The 22,720-nt window shown below is 35.4% G+C and overlaps 1 protein-coding gene across 3 annotated transcripts in view; it reads right to left on the reverse strand.

Annotated features, from left to right (window-relative positions):
* Positions 1-22,720, reverse strand: part of ETFQO (electron-transfer flavoprotein:ubiquinone oxidoreductase) — a 234,742-nt gene that overhangs the window by 163,204 nt on the left and 48,818 nt on the right. For all 3 annotated transcript variants that reach the window (XM_089787027.1, XM_089787028.1, XM_089787029.1), the window contains exons 6-8: positions 15,023-15,069; positions 14,816-14,890; positions 14,245-14,361 (exon numbers count right to left, since the gene is read on the reverse strand). In XM_089787027.1, coding sequence (XP_089643153.1) covers positions 14,245-14,361; positions 14,816-14,890; positions 15,023-15,069 — 239 coding nt within the window. The remainder of the gene's footprint in view (positions 1-14,244; positions 14,362-14,815; positions 14,891-15,022; positions 15,070-22,720) is intronic.

Below are 22,720 nucleotides of genomic sequence, written 5' to 3' on the forward strand. Positions count from 1 at the left end.
ACTGGGATAGTAAGTTTATGAGTGTTTTTTGGCAAGAGTTGTTTAGGTTGTGTGGTACAGATCTTACACCTAGCACTAGTTATCATCCGCAAACAGATGGGCAAACAGAGATTGTGAATAAATGGGTGGAAGGATATTTGAGGAACTATGTAACTGCACAACAAAAGGCTTGGATCAGATGGTTGCATATGGGAGAGTATTGTTATAACACCACTTATCATATGTCCATCAAGATGACTCCTTTCATGGCACTCTATGGTTATGAAGCACCTAGCTTCATGGATTTAGTTTTGGGGGACAGTAGAGTGCCCAAAGCCAAAAACTTATTGCAAGATAGTTAGGACATCTTGAAAGTGCTCAAAGATAATATACAACAAGACCAGAATCAACAGAAATTGTATGTTGATCAGCACCGAATAGAGCGTAGCTTCAAGGTAGGGGATATGGTTTACTTGAGGCTACAACCATATAGACAGCCATCGCTCAAGAAGAGGGGAGCTGAAAAGTTGAAACCTAGATTTTATGGTCCCTACAGGGTGATTCGCAAAGTGGGCAAAGTCGCCTATGAGCTTGAGTTTCCAGAGGGCAATCGAGTGCACAATGTGTTTCATGTGTCTAGGCTTAAGAAAGCCATTGGTCAAAGTGTAGTGCCTTCTGCAGATTTACCCCCTTTGGATGAGGAGGGGAAGCTTGTGTTAGTACCCGAGGCTATTCTGGACACTAGAGAGAGGAAGCTTAGAAACAGGATAGTGAAGGAGTATTTGGTCAGATGGAAAGACCTTCCGGAGGAAGATTCTACATGGGAGAGTGAGCAGGTTATTCAGCAGGCTGGACTGAGATTGCTTGAGGACAAGCAATTTCAAGGGGGGCGGACTGTAATGTCCCCATTTTAGCAGTTGACCAAGTGTGTGCGCGTTAGCCCTGTTCTACATGGTCCCGAGGGCTAACGAAGGGTTTAATGGGATCCTGGAGTGTTTTGGCCTAGTCATTTCCAATTTGGGCCAAAACGAAGTTGATTTACTCAGTTTCAGGCATACTTACTATTTTTAGTAGGTCGGCAGGACACAGTGCAGGTCAATTTTGGTGATTGGATTTGATACTCCTCGGTGAGAGCTTTCTGATGAGCTATCACTCGCATTATTCGAAGTCCGACTGCTAATACATTTTAATGCCTGAAGTTTTATTAAAGTAACGTCTAATTTAATTGTAAAATATTAAAGTGTTACTTTAATATTTATTTTATGGGGATGTGTACCCAAGGGAGACATAAGGGGTATTTTAATATATGTTTTATATATTACACATCTTTTATCCCACATTGTCCATATGAGTTGAGCGGACCCTTGGAAATAGAATAAAAGGAAGCATTTGTGGCTTCATTAGACAGGTTGAATATGAGAAAAAATTGGTGTGTGAGTTGCAGCTCCGTTCTTGGCATTTGAGGACGTTTATTCTCTCTTGTAACATTCTAGACGTCATTCCCTTGGGGTTTGGCCTTTGGAATTCTTTGTTATCGGCTTCATTATCAAGCAGTTTAGTTGCATTTCCAGCTACAGGCAGATTTGGTATTTTGCTTATATCTTCTTCACTACTTGTCCGACGCTTATGCCACTTTGAGGGAATGATATTACGAAGGTAGTGGACTGATTGAAGGACAAAGTACTGTAGCAGCAAGTTCGAAAGCATGGGCTGGAGTATTATGTCAATAATACTGAAGTAATTAGTGAGTTGATAAATCTGCCATGTATTTGGTTTTATGAATTCTGAAAATGACATTTTATTGGCAGCAGTTCATTTCCACTTTGCATATTATTGTAGTTTCTTTCTTGTTTATGTTGTATGATACCAATTCCATGCACAAAACACAACAAACAAATAAACGTTTGATTTTCGGAATTATAAGGGGTTTAAAACATTAAACGGAGAAATAAGAGATTGAATGAAAACTGTTTGACATAATTCCTTTCAGCAATTTGGTTTAGTTTTTGGGACATTCAGGGGTGCCCATTACATTATATTTGAAGAGATCCTTTCTTTAACATAACCTAAGTGAATCTACATAGGCTATTATGCTTACCATTTGGCATCATTGGAACTTTTCCATGTCTTTAACTGTTTAGATCAGCATTCAGATCACAACTCATTCTTATTTATCCTAATTAGGAACTGTTCCTTTGGGCACTTAACTTATTGAGACAACAAAGGATGCAAGAACAAAATATCTGTATCAGGTACAACAACCCCAAACAATATCATAATCTTTTGTGGAATATATTTGGGATTACATCAGACAAGGGAATATAATTGTTAAGAATCAGCTCATAGTGGCCACTACATCAAGGATAGATTCGTCTACAAGATCATCTCACTAAGCTTGCACCAAATTGTCTAAATCAGAGATAGTAAGTGGTCTGGATGTTAGGCAGTTTGGCATAAAGTGTTTTGACATTTCGTCAAACACTTTCCCCTCTATCCGGCTGTTCCAAATTCCCTATAGGACCCCCACAGGATGGCAAGACTTATAGCTCTGATACCACTGTAGTATCCTCCCCTATTTTTTCCCAAATAAAGAAACTTGCAAGCTACTTTATGATATCAATTGATTTGCTTAATAACTCAACATAGCATTTTTGTCAAACACTTGGCACACATACTATAATATATAGGAAAATCTGAAACTTCTTACTTGCTAATTAAATATTAATTTTTTGCCATGTAAATGTGCTCATACAATTGTTTAACATGATGCAACAAATATTAGTCTCGTATTCAACAACTACAATGCCAAAATATAAAAATTTGACGAAAGAAACCTGGAATTAGTTGCTGTAGTATTTTTGCAGATGTAGTTGGCAGCTTTCCAAACCCTCAAATCAGCAAGAATAAACAATAAACTTGTTGCAAATACTATTCACGCACTATAGCAAATTCACTATTCATCCGCACTGTAGCAAACACTATTCACGTGCACTGCAACAAAACACTATTCATCTGTACTGTAGCAAAAACACTATTCATGCGCACTGTAGCAAAACACTATTCATCCATACTGTAGCAAAACACTAAATGAAACCCAGTGTGTTTGGAAACACCGTTAATCCTCCTGACTGTGTCTTTCAACAGCGAAGAGAATACTAGCAAAGAGGGATTCCATCCTCCAAGCCCGATAACCAGATATCCAGCAACATAATATTAATCTTCATCCAAGCATATTTAAAAGAAGCTCTTCCATTTCTTTTATAGTGTTCTTACAAGAGCTCAATCCTTCGTTTTCTCAATGTGGGATAAAAATAACTCCCTTTATGTAACTTATGTCTCCAATGTGTTATAAAATAAAGGGGACTCTTTTAATTTAAATATTTCCCACAAACTATAGTCTGTGCATTAATAAAGTTAAATATTTAAATTTAACTTTATAAAAAAGCTTTATTAATGCATAACAAATCTTATCAATGATATTCTCCATTGTAATGTCCCTTGGACGGCTATCTTGTAATATCCGAATGATATTCTCAAATTTTTAATTGCAACAGACTTCTTCCCAATAAATATTCAAAGATATAGATTTAACTCTCTTAAATATAGAAGAGATTTTCTTATTGACGATTTTTTTATAAAGATAATATTGTTTCTTTGACTTGATACATCTTAATTTAGGTTAATATGTTTATGGAATGTATTTGCAGTGGAACCTTGATATATAGAATGGATCTTATTGTCACACACAATAATATATGGACAGTATCTCTGCTTAATATATTTCTCTGTGATGTTCATACTGTAGTGCAGATTGGAATATCCAATTTTTCGCTTATAAGTAGAAAAATGTTATTCTATGACAAGTCTTCTTGATTGCTAGTATTATGTAATTAATTTAACTGGCTTGGGTGACTAGATGCTACCACCATAGAATGACTAAATATTGATTTCCTCCTTGTTTGACTGTATCACTTTGGATGATGCTATGCCTGATATAATCAATATATTTATGCAACTAACTTATCTTACTTCATTGATGCTTTCTATGTTATACATATGGAAACTTAATTCTATAGACATGTGATCACTGTCCAGAATTACATGTGTATCTGTAGATTAATAAACAAATGCCCCATACTTAGGATCGTGTCATTATTTTTGGCTAGTCTTCTCTTACTGCAATCAAACGCTATCTCTGATCTTTAATATATCACTTGCAGTTGATTTTTCCTTCCATCTTAGATGATCAATAGTGTGCCCCGATAAAAACATATCAGATTAAATGTATGTGCTTATGATGACTGTGCAGGGGCTGCCAATAAACAATATCATATATCAATAGATTGGACTAATGCAATACTTAAGTGAATGTACCTTGATCTTCTCTCTTGGTTGCCGTAATTGATTTCTTTCTGTACGCTTCTCTAAGCAGAGGAACCCGCAATGGATTGAAATAATAGTCATTATCATTGAGTCTACATTTGGGTTGACTTGGTTGCTATCGATTTATCGCTAGTTGAAAATTTTTTCCTTACCATTATCATCTTCTAGTTGGATTGGTGATACATAAAGATAAAACAGAAGCTGTATCCATTTCTATCTGTTTTGTGATTTTTTCTGGTATGAATTTTCTATTTCAAACAATCTGCTCCCCTTTGTCAATTGTTCACCACCTCTCCAAGAGGTTTCTTCCTGTGCTTCTTCTCTATTGATCCATTTTTCTGAGCTTCTTGCCCATATTAGACGTATTCCTTCTCTGTGATTACATGTTCTTCACTTGTCCTTATCTCTTCCCTATCCTTTTTCCTGAATCCCTGATACCACTTATATATGCCATGGTCGAATGGGTCATGACCATTGGTCATGAGTTTTAATTATTAATTTCTTGATTCTCTTCTTAACATATAAATCTGTAATAACCCCAATAGGTTATAACTTCTTCAAACACCAAAAAATTTTATACTTCAGTTGTTTGACATTTCGTCAAACACTTTGCAAGCAAGCTCTAATACCACTGTAATGGCCCTCCTCAAATCTGCCCTCAAAAAATGCTGATGAAAGCTCAAGGAATTTCATCAAACAATTCACATGCAAGGGACGTATGACTGATATAGCCTTTCAGCTGGCTTTAAATGACTCTTTTTCAATTTGCATCAATGAGAATCTTGTGCTAGATGACTCAAAATGGACTACACAATGACCTAACATGAATGTGCAACTTATTTTGACAATATTCAATGCATATATATGATCTAAGCATGAGAAATGAACACCTACAGCCAACTGGCATTTCTACAAACAGTTGGTATGCAAACTAACTAGCTGATAAATAATAATATTGAATTGCTCAAATGAAAACAGCAACTATTATCTCCTTAATTGCAATGAAATTTCCAATGCTCATGAAATATGGCCAAGACTTTTTGGCATTTACATGGATTACAAAAAATGATAATGCTGGTATAATGCACACTTACAGCTGAAACTTATAACACTCTAAAAAAAAATACTAATAAAGGAACCTGGTTGTAGATGGCTGTAATAATTTTTTTCAATGCTGCCCCTTTTGTTTTGCTTTTCCGATTTGCTTTTTCGAAAAAAAATTCGGCCTGCTTTTTTGGCCTGCTTTTTCGGTTCTACTTTTTCGGACTGTTTTTTCGGCCCGCTTTTTCGGTTCCGTTTTTTTGGGCTGCTTTTTTCAGACTGCTACCCTATTGAATCTCAAGACCATATCTTTCAATGGCGTCAAGATTTTCAGCTTGAAGGGATTTCGTCCTTCAAACTATTGAGACATGATCTCTAGAAAATTTTCCAATTTCTTTGATTTTCCCAAGCATGCTTAAAAGAAGCTCTTCCATTTCTTTTATAGTGTTCTCACAAGAGCTCCATCTTTCGTTTTCTCAATGTGGGATAAAACATAACTCCCTTTATATAACTTATGTCTCCAATGTGTTATAAAATAAAGGGGACTCTTTTAATTTAAATATTTCCCACAAACTATAGTCTATGCATTAATAAAGTTAAATATTTAAATTTAACTTTATAAAATAGCTTAATCAATGCAAAACAAATCTTATCAATGATAAACAAGTCTTCTTGTTGATTTTAAACAATTACCATCGACATATCGCTGCCATTGGATGTCCACCCATGCCCAAGATGACTTACTATAAATAGGAAGTATGCCCAAAGTTGCCTCAAACCCCCTCAGAAAGACCTGCAACTGAAACTATCTAGGCCAAATGGCCTCTAAGCCCCTTTAATGTCCTGGTTAGCCTATGGGATAGTGGGGAAATAGGCTAACGACAACATCATGCTATGAATGCTAAAAAGGGGACATTACAGCCTGCCCTTCCCAAAATTGCTTGTCCCCAAGCAATGGCCGAACAACAACCCAATCAATCCACCTGGATCCCAAATGTAGTCATGAACTATATTGCTGTCAGTCAACATAGGCTCTTGCAACAACCTCTGAAAATTAACCAAGAGGAATCCATAAATGAATCGTGAATCATGGTGCAACTAAACTCCAAATCCACTACTGCCACAGTCAGGAACCCACGAGGCACAAACTCAAAATATTAGACCCCAAGTAGAGTAGATCACCAAACTATCAACATAATAAACACCATCCACACAACCCACCGTGTTATGTGGAATGCACACTCCAACTCTGCTACAATGGTGACCACTCCCACATGAAACTGCACCAAATACAGAGAATCCACACACTGTACATCTACTGCAGTTAACACAACTCTGCAGATTACCGGCCACTGTCTCATAACCATAACACCCATGCATTGCTGATGGTGAATAGTCATTACACAGTAGATAGCAAAAATGAGAGCCCAGTCCAAACCTATCTGCCATCAACTCTTCAACACATGGATCAAAAGCAAACCAATGAACATATCCTTTAGTATAATGCCGGTAAAAAGAACCAATCTCAGTCAAAGACTCATCCTGCAGACGTGATATGACCCACTATGACTGATCATCAGCTAAGTCAGATGATGATATAGCCAAGGGTGCAGAATCAACAAAATCACTAGTCTCTGTGCCCTTCAAGTCAAACATACCACAATGCTCAGCTGCAATGCCTAACTCAGCGGAACCTACCTCCAGTGGAAACAGACCAAATATGCCAATACTAGTGTCGTGGACAGATATATCCTCATCTCCATTGCCTCTATCAACCTTGACCATGGACATCCTCGGATCACCAGACACCACGGTCAGTGACTGTACAGAATCGAGTAAAGATTGAAGTCATTCCAACTCCACAGTCACCTCAGCTAAATGAAACTGTGACTCCTCGAAAGCCAACTGTGTACTCTCAAGAAACTCAGAAGTCATCTCAAGCTGCTGAGTAAGCTCACTCACCTCATCTTCCTTGACCAATAATGCATCATATGCTGTACTGCCTTACTCCATAAGATAATCTCTGTCGGCTACCAACTGCATATAATTCTGTCTCAAAATCCGAATAGCCTCCCATTAAGAGTGGATCTCTGTCAAGGAAAGATAACTACCTCCCTACTCATCACTAGTAGGAGAACCCCATCCATAAATTGCTAACAACTGACGAGCGGCATCGAAATGCTGGCAAGCGATAGCAATGTCTCGCTCACTAACTCTCAGCTGACTAGACACATGATTGTGTTGGCTGGTCAAACTCCTATACTCTACCCCTGGTACACTGTCCAAAGGAGTGACCTCATAATAGCTATCGTCTGTAATACTGCCATCCAAATTTTGCAGTCTAACTATTGAACTTGTATCATCAAACGGAGTGACTGAAGCATCAACATAAACCTCTGTATCAAAGGAAACTGTTGAGGACACTAAGTCCTCAAAATTGTCCACAACATCCCCCTGGGTGTCATCTGTAATAATCAAATCCTGGGACTCTTCTGTAAACTTTGTCATATCTAAGAGATCATCAACCCATTCCAACAAGAATGGTCGACTGGATACATGAACAATGCCCAACAAAGGTGTGTAAAAACTAATTCCAACATCAAACAAGCTGCTGGCATGGATGAGAACTACACTTGGCAAACTACTAATCAAATCCATGATGGTGCAACAGATACTACTACCAAAGAATGATAAATATCTCCGATCAAAACGATCCCAAATACTAAGATAAGGATCCCAACATCTAATCCATGAACAGAAACCAGCTGGCAATTCAAGTAAACTTCTCACCTGAGTAATGTGAATAATACCAACTGACTTCACGAACCTGTCTATAGTCTCTGAATCCGGAGTGTGAATGCTAGACGTACTCATATCATCATCAACATGTGACCCGACTGTAAAAAGAAACTGAGTCCCTGCTATATGCGCTAACTCCCGAACTGAACTCACCTCAAGACAACGCTCGTCCACATGTCTCTCAGAATCCTGGAGAGCCAACTTCATTGCCTCCATGCCTTCCTTGATCTGTTGTAATTCGTCACAAGAAGAACCTGTTGTGACTCCTTTCTGTCTCTCTTGCAGTTGAATCATCCAAAAGTGATTCTCAATCAATCCATGTATCCTATCATGATGAGATAAAGCCGTGACAATATTCTTGTCCCTTGTCTTCAGCTGGCTTGCCAAAGCAAGCAAAGAGCTACTAACCTCTATCTCATGTGAAGAAGCATCCAACTGTGCCTGGTACTCTTTCTCAGCAAAGTCATGAATGCTCACTTTCTGATCAACTGTACTATCCTCAAACATAACAGTATCCTCAACTGCAATAACTTCATTCAGCCCAACTGTACTGGAATCACTATCTGTGTCAATCACGCAATCTGGTGTGTCTGTGATATCACCTTCTGATGCAATTGGCTCAACCTACACAACATCTTTAACCCCTTCTGCCTGTGAAGATGATGCAGATAAACCATTACCTGAAGATGTGCTAATGTCTCCCTGTATTGAATCAACATGTCTATTAAACTCATACAAATTTTTGCCTGTCATAGGTAAGGTACGATCCTTTGGCCTATCAAAACGTTCAATCAGTCTCTCCTTAAACTCCACATAGGAGGTAATGTGTGCATGACCCATAGTGACCATACCATGATGCCACCACTTGTGTGCTAACCCATCCAGGTGAATTGTTGCATACTTAATAGCTTCTTCCTCAGGCATAAGGTTCATTTGAAAATATGTGTCAAGCTTTTGAACCCAAGCTCTTGCTGTAGACTTCCCCGAGCCATCATAATATGGTAACTGAAGTTTCCCTACTCTCTTCTGTAGCTCATAGCTTTAGTTCTTGTCATGTCCACGTGGCATATGCTTCATCCGCACATCTATATACTCCCTAAAGGTAATTGCAGCTATAAAATCTAGACCTTTGGCTTCCCAATCTCTCCTCAGCTGGCCCTGTATATCAGTGATCTGGGGCTCTGGTACGGGTTGCTCTGGAGCTCTAGGAGGAAATGTTGGAACCATGGGCCTCGAACTCACTGTCCTAGTTTGCTGGGGTGCATGACCGAAATTGTTCTCAACTTGTTCGCCTCCATTATGTGCCCCGTCCTGATTATTACCATTCTGATTATTTTCTCCAACCACATTAGCATTCAACCCCATTTGACGAGCCATCATTTGCATCATAAGCTCAAATCTCTGACTCTGTTCCTGTGCTCTTTGCTCTGCTGATCGCTGTCCCTGTGCTAAGGTGTCTAATAATTGTAAGAATCTTTCCTTTCCCTGATCTGGACCGGCATTCATTTTGTCAAACATTTTTCTCTCTATCTGGCTAATCCAAATTCCCAATAAGACCTCCACAGGATGGCAAGAAACCGCTCTAATACCACTGTAATGACCCCAACAAGTTATAACTTCTTCAAACACCAAAAATTTTTATACTTCAGTTGTTTGATATTTCGTCAAACACTTTGCAAGCAAGCTCTAATACCACTGTAATGGCCCTCCTCAAATCTGCCCTCAAAAAATGCTGATGAAAGCTCAAGGAATTTCATCAAACAATTCACATGCAAGGGACGTACGACTGATATAGTTTTTCAGCTGGCTTTAAATGACTCTTTTTCAATTTGCATCAATGAGAATCTTGTGCTAGATGACTCAAAATGGACTACACAATGACCTAACATAAATGTGCAACTTATTTTGACAATATTCAATGCATATATATGATCTAAGCATGAGAAATGAACACCTACAGCCAATTGGCATTTCTACAAACAGTTGGTATGCAAACTAACTAGCTGATAAATAATAATATTGAATTGCTCAAATGACACCAGCAACTATTATCTCCTTAATTGCAATGAAATTTCCAATGCTCATGAAATATGGCCAAGACTTTTTGGCATTTACATGGATTACAAAAAATGATAATGCTGGTATAATGCACACTTACAGCTGAAACTTATAACACCCTAAAAAAAACAATACTAATAAAGGAACCTGGTTGTAGATGGCTGTAATAATTTTTTTCAATGCTGCCCCTTCTGTTTTGCTTTTTCGAACTGTTTTTCCGGACTTCTTTTTTGGCCTGCTTTTTCGGTTCCGCTTTTTCGGACTGCTTTTTCGGCCCGCTTTGTCGGTTCCGCTTTTTCGGGCTGCTTTTTCGTATCTGTTTTTTTCAGACTGCTACCCTGTTGAATCTCAAGACCATATCTTTCAATGGCGTCAAGATTTTCAGCTTGAAGGGATTTCGTCCTTCAAACTATTGAGACATGATCTCCAGAAAATTTTCCAATTTCTTTGATTTTCCCAAGCATGCTTAAAAGAAGCTCTTCCATTTCTTTTATAGTGTTCTCACAAGAGCTCCATCCTTCGTTTTCTCAATCTGGGATAAAAGATAACTCCCTTTATGTAACTTATGTCTCCAATGTGTTATAAAATAAAGAGGACTCTTTTAATTTAAATATTTCTCACAAACTATAGTCTATGCATTAATAAAGTTAAATATTTAAATTTAACTTTATAAAATAGCTTTATCAATGCAAAACAAATCTTATCAATGATAAACAAGTCTTCTTGCCGATTTTAAACAATTACCATCGACATACCACTGCCATTGGATGTCCACCCATGCCCAAGATGACTTACTATAAATAGTAAGTATGCCCAAAGTTGCCTCAAAACCCCTCAGAAAGACCTGCAACTGAAACTATTTAGGCCAAATGACCTCTAAGCCCCTTTAATGTCCTGGTTAGCCTACGGGACCGTGGAGAAATAGGCTAACGACAACATCATGCTATGAATGCTAAAAAGGGGACATTACAAAATCTTAGTTTTATATTTTTTGTTATTTAAATATTCATCTGTTTGTATTGTCATCGTATTTTCATGGTAAGATAAATAATGATATGATAATTTAGATTTATTTAATAACTTGTGAATTGTTTAGACTTTATATCGAATTATGAAATTTAATAATCTGCAATCAGTTCTTATTTATTATTTATTTATTTATATTTATATTTGTAATTTCATTATTATTATATTATTATGTTATATTATTTTTATTACTTATTCATTTAGTTCATTTATTTTTACTATTTATTATTAAATCCTATCTTAGAAATGGGCACATTACACCCATACACCAGGTGTGCATACGTCCTTGGTGCGGGTACGTCCAAGGACATACACGCACCTGAGTACCCCCACCGCGGCCAAAATGAGACCACACCGCCACACCAGTCAGCACAATTAGCATTTTCAGTCATATATGTATGCTATGCAACCTCCCCCTTGCATTGTTGTAAATGTTGTCTATAAAGATTTGTGGTGGGACTATTGCGGTGCTAGAATACTAGTCTTCAAACATTTTCCATTCAAATGCTGTCCCAGTCCTATGGCACTTTTGACTGTGACCGGTATTGGAGGATTTTATAGACCATTTACATAGAAGCACAATAGGTTGACTCAAAGTGCCTAACTTGTCATGTCTTTGTGCGATACACCCTTCACTTGCACAAAAACAAGGTAGTATAGTTGACCTTGATGACATTGATCCATGTTGTAAGTTGGGTCATTGAGGATGCGAATCCATTATCTACTACTAATTAGATGGCTGATTCAGGATGAAGCCCAATGGCAAACACACATGGTAGCATATGAAGATGCCTTGGGTGATGTTGGTGATGCACTGAGGATAGGTTCACTCCATACATAGCTTGAACCTGCAATTATACCATCATTCCATTTAACTCCATGTGTCAACATCAAACTTTTCTAAGCTTCCATTGTAGAAGAAATTTATGATAAGTAAATTTTATTAAAAATGGCACTTTAACTCCATATGTATTGAAAAATTGAACTAAGTCTTTTGTCTATGATGTGTTCTGAATTCTGATTTTGATCTGTATATGAAGGAATTTATTTATTTTTCAATGTTCAGTAAATTTTCTGAGTGATTCTGAGATTTTCCAATGATCTTGCACAATGTCAAGTTTATTAAATAATTTGCATCAGCCAAATAATTGTCAAGTCCAAGTTTCTCAACGAAGAGTATTTAGCGTATGGGATAGCTAGTGTAGTAGCTAATGCATATCAATTTATGGAATAGAATGAAAGATTTGGGGATTCCGGATGAGTATAGAGCCGCAATGCATAGATTATATGATAGTTAGAGCCAAAATCAGAACTAGTGGCGGAATGTTGGAATGTTTTAGGAGTGATATTGGCGTTAAACAAGGATGCCCTTTATCTCCTACCTTATTTGGTTTGTACATTGATAATCTAGAAGCTTGGTTAGATAAAACCAAGGGGGAGGGTCTTCACCTGGCAGGGTACGTGGTGAAGCTTCTTCTATATGCTGATGATCTTATTTTGATATCAAAAACGGCGCAAGGACTACAAGATCATTTAGGGGTCTTAGAACAATTCTGTCAGGAAGTTGGGATGCAAGTGAATATTACTAAAACCAAAGTCATGATTTTTTCTTTAAGGAGAGAAAAAATACATATCACATTACTGTTTGAAGGCAAACCACTGGAAATTCTGAAAGAATACAAATATTTTGAGATTGACTTTCATTATAAACTCAGCTGGGAGACTTGTAGAGCAAAAAAGATTCAAGGGGGCTAGAAAGCTTCATTTTTACTCCAAAGTAGATGCAGGACAGTGGAACTATGGGATTGGAAAACCAAGAAGACTCTCTTTGGTTTGCTCGTCACACTGGTGGTTCTTTATGGCTGCGAAGTGTGGGGGGGTAGCGTGTCAAAATGGAGGTGGAGACAAATAGAGAGAATTCAGAAACAATTAATCACAAGCAATCTCAAAGTCAAGAGTTTTGTGCCTTATGAAATTCTTATGGCTAAGGCCGAGACTTTTCCATTAGAGGCTTCAGCGGTAACCCGATTACTTAGTTACTTAAAGAAGATTGAAAACGTGTAGGATTATCGTTGGCCGAAAACTGTGAAAGGTGAGGCTCTTAACGGAAGGAAGAAAACATGGATGAAGCAAAACATTAAATGGCTGGCTAAATGGAACATCAAGTTGAAAAATTGCCCAAACGCAAATGCAGACATAAGACAATTTCTCAAAGGGAAGTTTCACAATACCATGTGGAACAATAATATGAGTAGAAAAAAAGCATATTATATTAAAGAATTTAATCCAGCCGGGTAACTTGGCGAAAAAGCGTACCTTGGGGCTGCTATTAAAGGAAAGGCAAGGTCATTAGTGGCACAACAGAGGACAAGATCTCATCACCTCAAATGCGAGAAGGGAAGATGTAAGAGGCCCAAAGAGACTTGTCACTTGGGAGCAGAGAATTTGCATATTTTGCAGGTCTAGAGCGGTTGAAAAGAAATGGTATTTTCTCTCAGAATGCGCGGCATTCAACAACATCTAATCTCTCTATGATGTCATCTTGAGGGCGGACAACATGCATAGTTTATTTGAATGGGATAAGATAAAGAAGACTGCTGGTTTTTTTGGTTAAGATACATACCAAAAGATTAGAAATGGAAAGGAATTTGGGAATTATCTAATGTGGTTGTTCTTCGGTCCCTTAGACTGCTCTAGTCTCATGGACATTATTAAAAAGCATTCATTCATTCATTCATAAAAGTTTTAGGTTTTGGTTCAACTACTTGGGCAGTCAAATACTTTGTCTTATACAATAAATTAATGTAAAGTTTATTATCTGTGGGACAAAAGGCAGGAACTGTATAAAAGGACAAAATTGCAAACTAATACCACATTTCAATAACCAAATCAGCTATGTGGACATAAATTAGTCATTGTCGAATTCGTTGGTAAGGAAAAAGGAAAAAGAAATCTGACCTGCCGATCATTCATATGGTACAAAAAGGAGCCTCCATAAGTATTCCTATCCAAAGGCCAACCCAAAGCATGAAGCACAAATCCAGGCTTATGTTTTCCTTCCTCAATTTCCCAGACCTGTGTATGTTACGGCCTAAGTCAGTCAAGACACCACAGTTTTTCAAAAAAATAAACCATGGTAATCTGTTGAGATTTCTGATAAATAGTCAAACGAAAAACAGGGTGGTCAAAAGAACAATTGCTATCCAAAAGTTACATTTCAATATATAGCCCTTGGTTCATCAAATTTCAAATCGTGTTAAAATTTCACAATCATGTTGTCTATAATCTACATCTTTTGCATTCAGACATTCTTATATCGACATAAACAAAAATTTAGCCTCTATTCGGACTTTCTATGCTTCAACCTTTTGCATTTAGACAGGCTTGTATTTACTATTAAGACAAACAAACGTTTAGCCTCATCTACATTCTTTTAAATTTTAATAACATAAATAAAAACCAAATTTTGAGTTTCAGTAATATAGAAACATGCTGCAATTTAAACATTCATTCCAAAAGCTCAACAGACCTCCTTAATACCTAGTGCATAACTTTGATGCTCTGCATTCCCCTGCTGTCGTAAGTCAAAGTCTTTAATCACTCTCTGCAAAAGAACAGATAAACCTACATTACTGGAAGGTTGGAGATTAACAACTAGAAAAAATCGAATTGTCAATCAAAAATTTAATAACCAAAGAGAAAAACATTCTATGAATGGCAAGTTGTTGTAACAAACCTCAGAGAGTGAGCCTCTGCAACCTTCACCAAGAAGTATGATTCGCCCTGCATGACATTCCACAAAAAGTTCAAGAACTAATCAAAATATTACAATGCTGCACAATATGTTAAATATTTGTTTTCTTGTGTAGAGATCCAACTCTATTGGTTCATATGAGCAGTTACTCTAGAAATCTTTTACTTGCAATAAAATATATAAGGTAGTTCCAAAGTCCTGAAATTGCAACAAAAACAAAGAAATATACAGATGATCCACTTTCCACAAAGTTAAATATGTGGAAATTTATATCACACAAAGATGGAAAACAATTTAAAATTACATTTATGGAGAGAACCCACCAATAAGAAGATGAATTGTAAGGGGGCTTTATGTATCCTCAAAAAGGACTGCAATGAAGTAGCTATTATTGGGCCAACATTCTTGTTTCCTTCACTTGTAGTTAGTTCCTGATCATGGGCCAGTTCATGCTTTGGGTTGATCTGCAACATGTTATATTTCATGTTCCATGTGTTAGAGGCTAACTGATAATGTGTCATATGCCTTTGATTAAAATCTATCTTGACGCCAACATAGTTGGGGTTTTGGATTGCAGCGGAGATATATAATATATATAAAGATCATATCATTTGCGATCTGTAGACATATATGTGGTATGCAAAGGTGGGGACAGAAATATCAACAAATGCAAGATGCATTGTTATAGCAGTTCAAACTCATGTTTTTTGTTCATTGTAATCACATATTGTATATAGAGAGATGTGATCTTTCTTTGGCATTGCCATAAAATGTTTCTTCAAGGAGTAGTTGCTTCCTTATGTTGCAGCCCTAAAACAATGTTGTAAAACTTGTTCATATATTGTGAGATTACTCTCAACATCCTTTGCTCTTATCTTTTCTAGAAGTGTGATCCTATCCTTTATCAAAATCTGATTGTTGTGAAGGAGTTGAAGTAGACATTCATTAAGGTAAACTAAGTTGACTCTTCTTAAGAAGATTCTTGAGTTCATCGATCCCATTGTATGAAGACTTGTCTTGTTGTTTGGAGGTTGATTGTGCTTTCTCTTGTCATGTCTTTTGTTCTCAATATTTTTGCTTCTTTAAGGAACCCTTTCCTTGATTCCCTTAATTCCCTTGATTTGCTACAAAAGGCTTAGGCTTTGAATACTTGAGAATCCCCATGCTTACCACTTTTGATTGCTCTACCATCAACAGCTCCGTGAAGGTGTCAAATGAAGGCATGATGTATGAAGCACACATAGTGAACTTATGGCTATTGAAGGTAGAAACAAATGTTACATTATTTGATGGAAGCGTGTCCAACCAATTCTTGGCATCCAAATTCATGAGATCATTGTCAAACTTGTAGCCCCTAGCTTCATCAACTTGACAATATAAACTAGAAAACTTATCCCATGCAATAGTGTCCCCTTTCTAAAATTGGATTTAATAATAAATAATAAAAATAAAAGGATGAGCTAATAAAAGACAATAAACAATAATATAATATATTATTCACTTTACTATATCAATAAAAATAATCTAATATATCGATAATAATATTAAAATATATATTTAATTCTTATATTTCTTATCTAGGCAATATTTGAATATTTATTGTATAAAATTAGATATAATTTTTTAGTAATAAAAAAAGCTATAGAAATAAACTAAGAAATTAAAATAATAAACAGTGTTACGAGGAAATGTTGCAGACAACATGATGAAGTCTCCGAGTCTCCAAATCCAAAAAGTGATGTCTCCTGATAGAAAAAAAAAATGTAAAATATAATATTAAATTATATTATGTATTTTTGCCCTCATTTTAATGTTTTTAAATTCAAAAATTGAAAGTAATGACAATTTAAATGATTTAATCATTTTAGTATTTTATATAATACCTTAAAAAACCTTAGAAACACTTTTAGTTAACTTTTTTATTCCAAAATCCAACTTGACTAACAATATTTAAAATGTTTAAAATTTTATTTAGATAATAACATGGAGTTCAACATGGAGAGTGATGATTTTTTGGAAAGCATGATAGCAGAAGACCTTGAGATGGATGATCACAACCTTGTGGAGTAGGTGATAGTATCATCATCATACTAGATACTGGATAGATTTCTGATTTTTGTTTACAGTCCTAATTTTTCCATTTTTGTTTGCATATCAGTGATTTAGCATCAAACTATATTTTTTTGAATTTAAAATTTGAATATTTAATAATAATCTCTGTAATTATTAATCTGATATGATGATGATCAAATACGATATTCAAAAATTCAAATCAGATATGACTATGAGATACTGTAATGTGATTATGTGAGTTTTGAACTATTTGACTCTATATTGATGTGGCATTACTATTAGTATTTACTTTAGTCTTTTAGTTTTACACTTTTACTATTTTGTATTTAGCATTAGAATCATTTAACTATTTAAAAAAATTGTCATCTCCAAGCATCCCCATCTCCTATTTTTTCAAAATAGTCATAGCCATACCATTATTGGCACCAGAGAGCTCAAGTCTCCTCATCTCCCAGTAACCTTGATAAATAGATAAATGATATAATAAATTATATTATTACTTTCATAATAATATAAGATATCACTAATATAATAATGTACTAGATAATTAATATAATAATAAAAGGAACTAAAAGAAAAATAGCAAAATGAGAATATAACATATTTAAACTTAGTTAAGTTAATAAAGGGTCAAAAGGCAAAAAAGGAAAAGTTATGACTCCCTTGAACATGAGATATAAAAAGGGAAAAGAAAAATTCATTTGGAGAGAAAGAGAAGGGAATAAAAAAGCATAGGAACTAATAAAAGGTTGTAACACTTTCAAAATGGAAGTTATGATGAAAGGTTATAATTCTTCTAAAGGGAAACCATAATGAAGGGTTGTGACTCTTTTTAAAATGTAGTAATTCTAAATGGTTGTGACTCTTCCAAAGGGTAGTAATCTAAAAGGTTGTGACTCTTCCAAAGGGGTAACAATAGTGTAAGGTGGTTGTATCCTATGCTTTTAGAACTTGAAATGCTAGTTATTATGAAATGATGTTTCAGTATAACATACCAAATTGAGATACTTGAACATAGGAAAATTACAATACAAACCATAACCATTGAAAATTTAACATAGTAAAATAGTACATACCCAGTAGGAACATTCAAGTAATCAAAATTCAAGTGCCTGTCTTAGCAGTATTATGGTTGCAAGGAATGGTAGAGGTGGTGGTACTCGGGTACTCCAAAAACTCGATGTGGGGACATCTCAGGGATGGGTACTTTGAGGATTTGGGAGGGGTGCAAATCCTTGGATTTCATTGCTTAATTCTAATAAAAGGTGGTGACATTTTCAATAAGGGCCCGTTTGGTTGCAAGCGTAGGAATTGAGAATTAGAATAGAAAATTTGAATGAGAATGCAGAATGAAGAATAGGAATGGAAAAATGCAATCCAATCTTGTTTATCCCTTGTTTGGTTATGCAAGCTTAAATTGGAATAGGGTTAACTTGCAATCGGGGCCATTTGAAAATATTTCTGAGGATGCAATCGGCGCCATTGGAAAATCGCTGAAATATTTGAAAATATTGAAAACAAAGTTCTAGCGCTCACCCCAGGTCAAAGCGGATTTGAAAATTTAATCAAATTTGAGAAAGTTAAAATGAATGCAAGAATAGCAATTCCAATTACAGGTATTTTTTGGAATGGACAAAAGCTCATTTTGGGGCTAAAATGAGAATACGTATTCCTATTCCCTATTCCTATTCCACGCACCAAACAAAGAATACAAATCATATTCTAATTTCCTATTCCTATTCCAGTTGTATTCCAGCAACCAAACGGGCCCTAAAGGAGATTTTATAGCAAGCTAAAAAGGAGTAACCATAAAAAATTATTATTCTAATTTTGAGAGCAAAGGTGATCCCAAAAGGGGACATTACAAATTGTCCAACAAATAGGTATTGAAGCTAGAAACAAATGTTGCACAATTCCACAATCCTTAATCAATGTTGTCAACTTATGTGCTTATATGATCTAATATAATGTCAACAAAATTGGGATTCAAAGTCATGAGATCATTGTCAAGCTTGTAGCCCCTAGCTTCATTAACTTGACCATACAAGCTAGCAAACTTATCCCATGCTTCCTTGATTGTTTTACATTGGTCAATATGGAAGATAATGTCCTCTGATACATACTTTATCAATGTTCCAAAAGACAGAGAATTTTTTACAACCCATTCTAATTGAGCATTAGAATCAACTGGTACAACTATGGTTCCATCAACATATTGAATTAAACCTTTTTCCATGATCGTACACCATGCTTTAATTTTCCATGATGCATAGTTATGTGTTGTTAATAGTGGAAATTTAGGAAAACCCATGATGTCAGTGGAAGAATGTGGGAAAAAAAGCATTAGATAAGTTGCAAAATAGGCCAAAGAAGATCAAATAATGAAAGTGTTATGTCCACTCACAATAGCTACAATCTCATAGAAATCTGAAGAGTAGACAAAAAAAAAATCATGCATTTTCAACAAAAAAAACACCTGAAAGGTGTCCATATGAGTCCAAATGAAGCCTTTGAAGTTGCAGAAATCAAAATTGGACAAGAATAGTCATCAAAAACTATGAATTCTGAAAAAATTGTCCAAAATTATAAAATACCTGCACAATAGTAAGGGCACAAAATTCTTATCCCCCTCCCCCCAAAAAAAAGGAAAATTTTTAAAATTACATCAAAAAAGGCCTCAAAATAACCAAGATATACAATATTTCAAAAATTACCCCCAATATCAAAAATAAAATTTGTGAGGGTATCAAAATTGTTGAAAATGTGTTGACATCATCAAAGCACGCAGGTAAATTTGACAATCATTGAACCATCACATGCACTCATTGAGCTTAAGTTTGATGATCCCTAACCCATCAATACAAAAAAGCAAGTTTAAAATAGATGTCTTTCTACCTATCACTTCAAAAGAAAGAATATCGTATATGATAGTCATACAACTATCAATTTTCACATAGTACCCTAATGCTTGTCAAAAAATAGACCTATACCACTTAAACAGCTGACATTGCAAAACCAACTATGCAATCTAATGTGGATGTTCACTGCTAATGTATTGACTATGGTGGAACATTTATCTAAAGAAATCTGATGGGTCCAGAGCCTCTCAGCATTGTGTAATAGATAGTTGATGAATATTATGGTCGATATTATGTCCACAACGATATGGACATTCTACCTAAAACTTTATGTCGTTTGTATTCCTTAATTCCACCTATGATACAAAGATAATAATTAATTAATTCACTAGACATGAGTTTCGAATGGTAAAGTCGATAGTAATTGACTAAGTTTGGGATGAATATGAATTTATCTAAATAATTCTTTGATCCTTCCTTGGCTATTTCTTAACATTTTTACCTTTATATCTCTTTCCTTTCCAAGTGAATAGAGACACAATTGGGATGTGTCTCACCTTTATTAATCATTCATCGGTTAAGACATTTTTTATTAATTATTATTAAGACCTTTTTTATTAATAATTATTATATTTGTCAATAATGTACTATTATTATCTTTTGTTAATGTACTATTATTTGTTATTAATTATATTTTATTAATATTAGAATAATATACCATTGATATACATTGTTAATTGCTATTAAATTAATAATATATTATATAACTCATTAATATTATTTTTTTATATTCTAATTCAGATATATGATGAATATGAATTTATCTAAATAATTCTTTGATCCTTCCTTGGCTATTTCTTAACATTTTTACCTTCATATCTCTTTCCTTTCCAAGTGAATAGAGACACAATTGGGATGTGTCTCACCTTTATTAATCATTCATCGGTTAAGACATTTTTTATTAATTATTATTAAGACCTTTTTTATTAATAATTATTATATTTGTCAATAATGTACTATTATTATCTTTTGTTAATGTACTATTATTTGTTATTAATTATATTTTATTAATATTAGAATAATATACTATTGATATACATTGTTAATTGCTATTAAATTAATAATATATTATATAACTCATTAATAATATTTTTTTATATTCTAATTCAAATATGTGACTATTTATTTATATAATTATATAGGTTAATTAGTTTATTTCAATATTATTAAATTTTTTATCTTATAATCATTCTTATTGCCTATCTTCAAGCAATGCCAAATTAATGTGAGTGGCTTTTTTTGCACCACCAATATTGATCAATAAATCCAAATCCTGGGTTCACTCTAATTATTCTCTTATTTTAGTATACCATCACATAAGATATACAATTGGAAATAAAAAGCATGGACACAAATCTACAAGATGAAACATGCAAAAAGCATGTACTTAAATGCATGAAGACACGGAGTGTAAATGGAGTATACACATGAAGACATGAAGCATACCCAAGGTATACGTATGAGAAAAGCTTTGTTAGCTTACCATTTGATATAAGCCAAAATTAGGGGGATGCTTTTACTTGGTCACAATGTTCTTCACAATTAACTCTACAACAAAGTGAACAAAAGTTAGTTATTATTTCAAAAAATGTGATCAACTATTATTACCCTTAAACATCAGGATTAGATTGACCAAGATCATCTCATACTCATCCCAAGAGAAGGGCTTGCCCCCTTGGCCTCGCTGACAGGTTTCTAGACATCCATGCAAGGGGATTTACTTAGTAGGATGCTTGTCTTGCTTCATTTTTCATGCCTCATCTCCTTTATCCAAGAAAAGTAGAGAAATTCTTGCAAGAAGGTACCCTTAGCAGCTCTACCTTAACTAATATTGAACTATGGTGCCATAGTAGTTCTCACTTTATCACAAAGCAATAGGATGCCCTTATAGTGGTCCTCCCTTAACTGCTATTACAATATGGTTCCTTAGTGATTCTCCCTTGATTGCAAACTTGGTTGGAAAGTTACCTACAATAGAATGCCCTAGCAATTCTCCAATAATTGTAGAGCATTAGAGTGCACTGAATAGCAGTTCTACTTAATTGTTGTTGCAAAAGGGTGCCCTAGCAATTGTCCTTATTTGTGTACTCGCTAGGAAAGATACTTGCAATAGGGTGCCCTAGCAATTCTCCTTAATCGCAAAGCGGTAGGGTTCCCTTATAGCAATTCTCCCTTAACTAATATTGCAATAGGGTGCCTTAGCAAGTCTCCCTTGATTGTAGACTTGGTAGGAAAGCTACTAGCAATAGGATGCCCTAGCAGTTCTCCCTTAATCATAGAGCAGTAGGGTGTCCTCATAGCAGTTCTCCCTTAACTACAATAGGGTGCCCTAGTGATTCACCCTTAATTGCAAACTCAATAGGGATGGTACTTGCAATAGGTTGCCCTAGAAATTCTCTCTTGATCGCAGAGCAATAGGGTGCCCTCATAGCAATTCTCCCTTAACTGTTATTGTAATAGGGTGCTCTAGTGACTTCTTTGAGCTGCAATGTATGATGGTGGAATTATGTTGTGTCATGGACCCTTGAAACAGTCTCCAAGTGGGTTTCCTCATGGCTTAACCCCAATGTTAGGAACTCCCCATCATGTGACCAAATTTACTCCTTATAAAAACTCCCTATCCTATGTTCTCATGACATGCTACTTGTCAAATTAAATCCGACTTTGATTAGTACCTACATCATCATAA

The sequence above is a fragment of the Cupressus sempervirens genome, chromosome 6 (genome assembly GCF_028749045.1).
Source record: "Cupressus sempervirens isolate cs-2001-9-10 chromosome 6, ASM2874904v1, whole genome shotgun sequence".
NCBI lineage: Eukaryota > Viridiplantae > Streptophyta > Pinopsida > Cupressales > Cupressaceae > Cupressus > Cupressus sempervirens.